Source organism: Olea europaea, chromosome 7 (genome assembly GCF_002742605.1).
Source record: "Olea europaea var. sylvestris chromosome 7, O_europaea_v1, whole genome shotgun sequence".
NCBI lineage: Eukaryota > Viridiplantae > Streptophyta > Magnoliopsida > Lamiales > Oleaceae > Olea > Olea europaea.
The window spans coordinates 13,687,254-13,697,640 of record NC_036243.1 but is presented as its reverse complement, the minus strand read 5'-3'; the positions used below and the strand labels follow the sequence as shown (position 1 = coordinate 13,697,640).

The 10,387-nt window shown below is 32.1% G+C and overlaps 1 protein-coding gene across 1 annotated transcript; it reads left to right on the top strand.

Annotated features, from left to right (window-relative positions):
• The first annotated feature begins 4,098 nt into the window (after positions 1–4,098).
• On the top strand, positions 4,099–5,847 carry LOC111397071 (histone H3.3). Its single transcript, XM_023023779.1, has 5 exons — positions 4,099–4,196; positions 4,696–4,767; positions 4,892–4,968; positions 5,074–5,164; positions 5,370–5,847. The coding sequence occupies exons 2-5, from the start codon at positions 4,696–4,698 to the stop codon at positions 5,538–5,540; spliced, it is 411 nt and encodes a 136-aa protein (XP_022879547.1). The 5' UTR covers positions 4,099–4,196; the 3' UTR covers positions 5,541–5,847.
• The last annotated feature ends 4,540 nt before the right edge of the window (positions 5,848–10,387 follow it).

The following is a 10,387-nucleotide window of genomic DNA, read 5'->3' as shown; positions in this document are numbered from 1 at the left end:
CCCAACCCCCTTTTTTTATTTTTTGTCCAAAAATAATACTCCTTTCGTTCAATAAAAATAGTCATATTTTTCTTTTCTTTTTCGTATATCCCAAATTATAGTCATGTTTTTTTATTTGAGAGTGTTTTTAATATATTAATTTTCTAATATATTCCTATTTAATATATTTTTGTTATAACAAATATAATTTAATTACCTTGAATATTGATTGCATTAATGTAGAGGTATATCATAAAAAATGATAGTAAAATTCGTTATTTTTAGTATATTAATTAAATTTTCTTAATATGTGTGAAAAAAGAAATAAGAGTGTCTTTATGGAACGGAGTGAGAAATGGTTTTATTAAATTAAGTGAAATAATGATTTTATTAAAATAATTATTAATGGTATTTAATAATAATAAAAATGTCATATTGTGGAAAGCTTCCTTTATTAGGTAAGGCTTGAAATTTGACCATTCCATCTTTTCATGAGGTCACTGGCTAGTTGTCATTCTAGTGGAAAAAATGGATGATAAATGTCCACGAGGACCATTGCCCTGTAAAATTGAGAGATTAATTTTAACAATCCTATTGGACAGTCAGGGTGAACACAGTCGCCCCTTCAATAGGTGGCGTCCTATTTTTTGCCCTAGAATTCACCTTGTCTAAACAAGTTAATTCTAATTTTAAATAATTGAAATCAAATTAGTAGTGAAAACTTAATCTGCAATGTTTCCAAATTGATGACTATCTAAGTTTTGTAAACAAAATAGTAATATTATTTAACATTAGTTGTCGTAACATTAATGATATTAAATTAGATTGAAAATTCAAACATAGATTAATGTTCATCATCACCGGTATTAGATAGTATTATTTATACTAGTCGCTATCACGTGCGTTGCACGAATTTCGTATTTATTTTATTTTTATTCGTGTATGAATTTTAGGTTTTTTGGAAAATTTTTGAAACAATATCTAAAAATATTTCTATGATATAAGAAAATAATTGTAAATTATTTTTAAAATTGCAAAACAGTATGTTATCTTGAAAAAATATGCTTGTATATTTCATACTTGAATAAGTAAACTATTTGACTTGTATTCTTTGATAGTATTGATATGATTGAATTAAATATGAATATTATATTTCTAAATTTTATGTAATTCAATATTGTAAAATTGAAAAAAAAAACTCTCCGCACAGTACGGAGTAAAAATAAAAAAAGGTGCGTAAAGAGTTGAACCATGTGCAACTCTCCGCATAGTGCGAAGTAAAAAAAACTCCCTGCACAGTGCGGAGATATGACAAACCAACTCTCCGTACAGTACGGAGAGCAAAAAAAAAACTCTTCGCACTATGCGAAAAGTTGGTTCGCACCATAGCAAAACTCTCCGCACAATACGGAGAGAAAAAAACTCTCTACATAGTGCGGAGAGAAAAAAAAAATCTCTGCATAGTGCAGAGAGAGTTAAACCATGTGTGGAGAGTTGGCAAACTCTATGCGGAGTAAAAAAAACTCTCCGCACAATGCGAAGAGATGACAAACTAGCTCTCTGCACGGTATAGAGAAAAAAAACTCTCTGCACAGTGCGGAGAGTTGTTTTCAAATTCTTTAATTACAAGTCAAATTTCAAGACTGTAAATTTTTCGTATATACAACGAAACAGAGTCGAAAAATACGACTCAAAATCAATTATGTCTTTTTTAAATTCTAGTCACAACTCAATTTCTGAGCATGCAAATCATATTTATGGTATCGAAAAAGAGCTTTCTCGTGATTCATAAAATAAAATAATATGTGAGTTGTGCAAAGAAAGGGATATTGATAGTACCATGACATTGCTTTCACAAATGGAGGCTCTAGGGTACCATCCAAATTCAATATTTTACACTTGCTTGATAACAGCTCTTGAATATTAGAAGCGGATAAAATTTTCAATAAAATTATACTTTCGGATTGTAGGCCAGGAATTAAAGTGTTCAATGTATTGCTCAAAAGTTGTTTGAGAAAAGACATCTTGGAACTTGCAGATAAAGTCCAAAGAGTTTTTTTTTCTCTTCACACTGTGCGGAGAGAAAGTTTGTCATCTCTCCGTACTTTGCGGAGTCTTTTCTATAAGCAAAATTATTCACAAAATGCAAAAAAATAAAAATGCATAATAAATCTTTTTATTACGCTATAAAATTACAATAATTTTTTTATAAATAACATAAAAAAATTATTTTTATCTTTAAAAAAAAACACATTTAAAAATTAACGATTTCATAACCACTTTTTTTTTTAATTCTCGAAATTACAATTATCAAAAAGGAAATAATATTGAATTACAACATTTAATACTTAATAAATTCATTATTAAATAAATTTTATACATTTATAGCAAATTATGAATCCATATATGCAGCTTACTGTATTTGTAGGCAGCTTACCGTATTTGCAAACAACTAACTGTATTTGCACCTTACCGTATATGCTGCCTATCGTATTTGCAGCCTACTGTATTTGTAAACAACTTACCGTATTTTCACATTATCGTATATGCTGTCTACCGTATTTACAACTTATCGTATATGCTGCCTACCGTATTTCAGCTAACTGTGCCCCCGTTTAAGCCCCATTATTTTTCATTACATTAAATTAAGTTTCTTTCTCTCCTACTTTTAACCACACAATTTTTAATAAAATAATATTACACAAAAATCAAAAACTTTTCAATCACTCATTTTTCAAAAAAATACTATTCATCTCATTATAATCTACAAATAACGGAGCTCTTTGCACTTCTAAATACCGAGAATGTAGAATATGGTACATTTACTTACCAAACCGAATTTCAAAAAAAAATTCAGATTTTTATTTTTTTAACATAAGCATAAAATAAATATTAAATATATATGAAGCACAAAATATAAATACATATGAATATGGTGCTCAATCTTTTAATTTTCGAATATTAAATTACACAAAATTTAGAAATATAATCTTCATATTCAATTCAATCATATCAACACTATCAAATAATACAAGCAAAATAGTTTTTATAATCTCGTATATTTTTTATTCAAGTATGAAACATACAAGTATATTTTTTCTAAATGACACAATACTGTTATGCAATTGTAAAAATAATTTACAATTATTTTCTCATATCATGAAATTTTTTCTAGATATTGTTTCAAAAACTTTCCAAAAAAAACTAAAATTCATACACTAATAAAAATACGATAAATGCAATATTCGTGCAACGCACGTGGCAGTTACTGTGCGGATATTTTTTTTAACTTCGCACTGTACAGAGAATTTGCCAACTCTCCACACTGTGCAAAGTTTTTTTTTTGTTTTTTTACTCCGCGCTGTACGAAGAGTTCGTACTTTTTGAGGACAGTATCCGCACAAAATGCCATCTCTCCGCACTGCGCAGAGAGAATTTTTTTTTATTTCACACTGTACAAAGAGTTGGAACTCTCCGCACCATGCGGAGAGTTTTTTTCCTTTCTTTTTTATTCCGCACATGATTTGTCATCTCTACACACTGTGCGGAGAGTTTTTTTTTTCAAAGCTCACGTGCGAAGTTTTTTTTTTCTCATGGTAGTTTATATTTACTAAAATTATTATTATTTTTTAATGCTAGTGGTATGATATCTGGAAGAACATTTGTTTGACATAATTATTTTTTTAATGCTAGTTTGATGATGTGTGGAAGAACATTTATTTGACATAAACAAAATGAAAAATAAAAAATGATATCATAAATAGTAAAATTGAATTCATTTACTATTGCATAAATAGTAGACCCTTCTACCCCTTTTTATTAGAAATTAGAAAATTGCCAACTTGGGCCCCACAACAATTTTCAATTACAAAACTAACTCGACTAGAATCATCTCGACTCCTTAATTCTAATTATCAATTACAAAATTGATTCGACTCGACTAGTCTCAACTCGTTAATTCTAATTAATCTTTTTACCCAATGGGAAAGAATGATTAATGAGGCATCTTGATCCGAGTCATTCCATTAATTTCAAATCCTGGCCGTCATCAAACACAACTTACGTTTTTATAGCCGTCGGATTTCGTACTTATAATCATCACCGTCGATTTCTCTTAATGGTAACCGCCATCAACGCCTATATATATAAACCACCCTCGAAAGAATGGGGATTTTCATTTTTCCAAGGAAGGAGATTGTGAGAGAATTCTGGTCAAGGTGAGCTATTGTTGTTTTTAATGATGATATTATAAACCTTGATTTTGCAATTAGTGCTCGCTTGAGGAAAATCTGGGGTTAAGTTTGTTCTATTTGTTTTGATTGATGTCGATTTTGTTAATTATACGTGCTTAGGGTTTGAATTCTGGGTTTGGGTTTTGTTTTAGCTTTTCGATTTTATCGTTTTATCACGAAGTTCATGCTTCCTTGATGGATTGTCCCGATTGTGTTAGAATTACGGTGTTTTGTCGAAATGCTAGGGTTTTAATGAGAAATGATTGGTTGATTTCTTAAAATCTTCTATTTATTTCTTGATAATTAGTGTTCGGATGCGTTTATTGATTTAGTTATAATATGAGGTGGCAAGTGGGTTTTGATTCTGGATAGGTTGAAATATAACTTAATTTAGGAATTTCCAACGAACCGTGTAAGATCCTTTTCTTTGTGAAAGTTTAAGAATGTGATTCTAATGAAATTCTGTAATTGGGATAATGTGCAGATGGCTCGTACAAAGCAAACTGCTCGTAAGTCCACTGGAGGAAAGGCTCCCAGGAAGCAACTTGCTACTAAGGTTCTCAATTTTTATTGGTTTTTTTTTTTTTTTTGCCCTTTCTGCTTATGAATTAATCCGCGTAATATATTTTTGTGAGGTTTTCGTCTTTCACTGTTGTAATATCTTGAACTGTTTTATGTAGGCTGCTCGTAAGTCTGCCCCGACCACTGGTGGTGTGAAGAAGCCTCACCGCTACCGTCCTGGTACTGTTGCTCTTCGGTGAGTATATATGATATTTACATTAACATTTTTGTTCACATTGTCGAATAATGGTTGGTCGGTGTCCAATCGTGCTGATTTATAGTATCATTGACATTATGATAGTGAAATCCGGAAGTACCAGAAGAGTACCGAGCTCTTGATCAGGAAGCTGCCATTCCAGAGGCTTGTCCGTGAAATTGCCCAGGATTTCAAGGGATATTGTGATGAAGAACGTTGTTCTTGTTATTTGATCATTGTTCAGCTAATTGTTAATCCTGTTAGATTTAGCAATGAACACGGCAGAATGGTGTAGAAGGATTCATAAATTTATATGGAATAAAGCTTAGTTTATTGTTCTAATAATGGGTTCTGGTTGTGTGTAAAGGGCTTCTTGTTGATTGCTTGTCATTTGGTTGCAGACTGATCTGCGTTTCCAGAGCCATGCTGTTTTGGCACTTCAGGAGGCTGCTGAGGCTTACCTTGTGGGTCTATTTGAGGACACCAACCTGTGTGCCATCCATGCCAAGCGTGTGACAATCATGCCCAAGGATATCCAGCTAGCTCGTCGGATTAGGGGTGAGCGTGCTTAGACAACCCGATCATCTTGCTTACAAGTGATGGTAGTAAGTTGTGGTGTTCTTTTTAGTCCATCTTTGTTAAGGAATATATAGGTAATCGATAGTCTCGAACTCTTAGCTATGGCTGTAATTCCTGTTGGGTTGTGTTTTGACAATGATTTCCATTGGCTGGTGGTGGTGGTGGTGTGATGAATTAGTTGTTTTTGTCGTGGATGATGAATGTTACTGGTATTTCGTTTTGTGAAGAGTTATGTGATTTGAAATAAGAATAGTGAAATATAAGATTGGTCAGAATTTAGAAATGTCGCCGTTGATTTTATTCTAGAAATCTTCTTGTATTCCTGGAAGAAAGAGACTCGAGAGAGAAACCTGAAATCAAATAGGTTTGTGAAGGTTTGGTTCTTTCAGAGTTTGATTTCTTGTCTCTAGTGAGCAAGATAACTATTGTTCACTGTTGATGAGTCGTTGCTACATCAATGGTCAAATCGTATTTTTTTTTACTTTTCAAAAGAAAAAAGGTTTGATCGGCTGATGTAGCAACACCATTTCAACATATTGACATTATAACTCTTGCCACCGGGGGCTGGATATTATTTTTGTTGTTTCTATATCTATGTTTTAAAAGACACTTCAATTCTTTGTTCTTATTTTACTTTGCTTTAAATGTTTTCATACCTTGGATTATACAAAATGTATGAATAATAATTGAATTTAAGTTGTGATTTGTATGAAATATGTTGATAAAAAGTAAATTTAATCAGCTTAAATTAAGATTTAAACTTTCGTCATAACGAATTTTAGGACTGTCGAGCATTTAACCGTTGTTTTTAGGATCACCTGTCAACTTCTTGACCTAAAATGAATGCCATGGAAGACAAAAGTTTCTCTAAAGTAGTGAGATTTTCTTTGTTATTAATTTATAGAGCAATATATCATTATATAACTTATATGATATATTATCATAATATATGTAGGATTGTTTTTATTTTTAATATTGAATGTGGTGAAATTCAAAATTTAATCCGTGAGAATACAAAAGGTACATACATGCATACATTAAAAAGGAAGCATTGACATACGTGTAAAGAAAAGCAAAAGATTTTACATGTATATTTTGAAAAAGAGGCGAATTAAAAAAAATGTCGAGTTAAAAATTTATTAATTTGTATTATTAACATGAACTTTTATGAATTTAAAAAGTTAATATTTTATATAGGAAAAATTGCAGTCGAAGAATCAAAATTTTCATTTATTAGTAGATTTTGTCCAAACATTTCATTTGTGTAACAGTAAGTACAAACCTTTAAAGAATGTGCAGCTCAAGTCGAAATTGACGGTTTCCTTGTGTTTGACGACAAAAATTAAAAATTTAATTATTTTCCCAAAATAAGGTAAGGGAATTTTCGATAAAACACATTTTTTCTATTAAATCAAAAATTAAAAATAATAATAATTAAAAAAAACAACCAATCCCCATCTCCTCCTTCCCCAAATAAAAATCACTTCACCCAATCATCACATTTATTGTTGGTAGCCACCACTACCTACCGGCATCACCACCACTGCCCACACAACAATGAGCTCAACCTTTGGAGGAACCTTGAGCTCACCCTTGACATGTACACAGGTCCCAGTAGGCACCAAATCGCTCAACTTATGAACGTCGACATCGACAATCACCTACAAGTTCCAGAGGCACGATCTATCATTAATTTCCAAAAATGCGAAATTGCCTTTCCTCTGCTCCCTACCGATTTTCACCCATCCCTCAATTCCGACCGTCTAGACTGCAAGACCAGACCCGCCATTGGCTCGGGAAAGGATGGAGTGTATTAGGACCCGATGGGAGAATTGGGCCTCCTGTACGGTGTCTTTCAGGGAATGTTTATGCAATGGCGGCGACACGGCCGAATCGAGTGACATTATTGCAGTGAGGATGGGAATTGGACTGTTGCAGATAGATAAGTGAATTGCTTTGAATTTTTTTAAAACCCTAGCGTTAATTGGGCTCATTGTTGGGTGGGCAATGGTGGTGATGCCGGTGGGTAGTGGTGGCTGCCGGCGATGAATGTAGTGGTTGGGTGGAGTGGTTTTGATATGAGGAAGAAGGAGATGGGGATGGATTTTGATTTTATTATTATTTTTAATTTTTGATTTAATAGGAAAAATGTGTTTTATCCAAAATGCTCTTACCTTATTTTGGAGAAATAATTAAATTTTTAATTTTTGGGGTTAACTGACGGTTTTTGTGGTCAAACAGACGGAAACCGTCAATTTTGACTTGAGCTGCACATTTTTTAAATGTTTGGTACTCACGGTGGTACAAATGAAAGGTTTGGGCAAAGTCTGCTAATAAACGAAGGGTTTGGTATGTCGGCTACAATTTTCCCTTTTATATATCCGTTGGATCTTAAATGATTTCAAAAAAAAAAAAAATTTTATTATCTTATGCGTTTAGCCAAGTTATTAATTTAGTACACTAGTCGAAGTGGGGAACGAAGAATTTTATTATTTAAGCTAGACTATTAATTTATCAAACATTGATTTATCAAGGTTTTACCATGAATAAAAAATAATAAATAAATATTTTGCACTCTTTTTTGACTTATCATTTATATGTAAATTATTATATAATTTCATTATGTACAAGTAGCATTATTCTTGTATCATTGGTAAGAATGGAAATTTTACAATTTCCCAATCTTTCATTAGTTCAAGAACTTCTTTGTTTCAAACAAAGGCTCTTATTAGCAAACTATCATGTACAAGTTGCAATATTTTGGGAGGTTTGATGACAGAAATTGCGAACGAATTTAAGTACTCGACCCAATAAATGGGGCACACTTGGTCATGTTTCTCGAAAGAAGCAAGCCCCGTCTTCCCTCAATACAACTAAATTCATCGATCATCCATTACAATTGAGCAAAAATTGTTTTATTCTAATAATTGTCGAGTTCCCTTAAAGTAGTTCGTTGATATTTGGATGGAGTAGAAGTATTGGATAATTCACAAAAAGTCATAGTAGCTAGGTATTATTGTATTTGAACATTTTTTTATTCATTTTTAGTTATTAGTTATTTTATATCATTTAACTATAATCAACAAATTAATGTACTATATTTTTATATTACGAGGAGAATGAATTGTATATTATAATTGCGGATGGATGCTATCAGTATTTGACTAAGAGTTTAAAATATTTATATCATGTTGTTGCATTAAAATTATATAACTTTGATTTGTAATTTTTTAATGATGCAATTTAAGTTTTAATGCGAAATTTTAGACTAATATATTATGATTTGACTTATTTGATATATATTAATCTTTCTTTGTTAAATTGTGTTCTTTAACAGGACCCCCAAAAAAAATAAAAATAAATAAAGATTTGGATTGGTTTGATTTGATTTAAAAATTGAAGTTGTTTGATTTGGTTTGGAAAAATTCCAAACCTCTTTAAATTGTTTGGTTTGAAAATTTATCTTAAATCTCCCAAATTGAATCGTGTTCACCCCTATCAATAAACACAAATTGAATATGTGAAAATCTGAAATATTAGAGGCTCAAATCAAGTATAAAATTTTCTTTTCAAAAAACGATGTTTGTCCCCATTGGTTGGATATTGCTTTCGAGATCACTCCAACAAATAGCTTTCACAAATATAACAAGCCTTAGGCGACTTTTTGCAAAGCAAAAGTGAAAATTCAAGGGATAAACATGAACACAATTAAAAATATTTCCGAAATTTTAGGGTTACGTAGGCAAGAAGAAGTTTTTTAATGTTGTTCTATGTCAAAAATGATCTCCAATTTTTTAATTGGCAACAATCCATAAGAACAATTTGTAGTGTACGTGTGCACTATTTATGAAGAGATCCAAATTGAATCAAAACATGTGGATACTTTGTACATTTGTTTTGATCTGTTTAATGTTACTGTCTGAATGTGGCCTTAAGTCTTTAAAGTCTTCCAATTCCTTGCCGCTTAGAGCTGGTATATAGTGCATGCAAGTGCAATTCTCTTGGCTTCGATGTGCCAAGAAGTTCCATGAGCTTCCTTTTTTATCCATTTCAATGCACTAGCAATCGTTGTCATTGATCTTCTAATTCCCAGCCAGACTCTAATTTCTCATTTTTTTTCCTTTCAAATTTGAACTATAATTTCTCATTCATTCGAAATTAATTTTGAGATTTCAAATATACTACGATCATCTACTCGAATAGTTGAACAAGTTAGTTTATTTACTTCTACAGTTTGACTATCAGATCAAGTTCAAATAATTGGCTGAAATTGATACAAAATTAACTTTTCAAGGTTTTACTTCACCAAATTTCGTCTTCTTTAAACCAAATTCCAACATCAAATGGCTTATGCTTCCGATTCGATGAGTTGGAGAGCAACTTACACGCTTTGTTCTTCTGCGAGGATTCTAGGAGGGCTTGGGTTCATATGGTGTTCTTGGGAGGATGAAAGGCTGGTTGGGGTTGTGACTAGCGGTGGAGCCAACATCCAGCGAGGAGGCACGATCGCACGTGCTGGACTCTACTGGAACTTTGAGTATTTGTCAAGCATCAGACCAGTTGCAATTGCAGAGGTAGACCACAGACAAATGGTGAAGAAGAAGAAGGCGAGGTTTGGGAAATTTCCTTTTTTTGGCTGATGCCTCATGCTTGTGGTTGTCGGCCTTTTTTTGAAAGAAAAAAAAAACTAGGCCCAATCCATATAATATATGCAACAAGAGTCCAAGATTGGCCAACAGAAGTTTGTGTGCAATCGGCAGCAGCGCGTCTTTCTCTTCAAATCAGTGAGCTGCTTCTCCCTTTTTTTTTCTTTTTTTTTTTTTTTGGGTTTTGCCTTCAC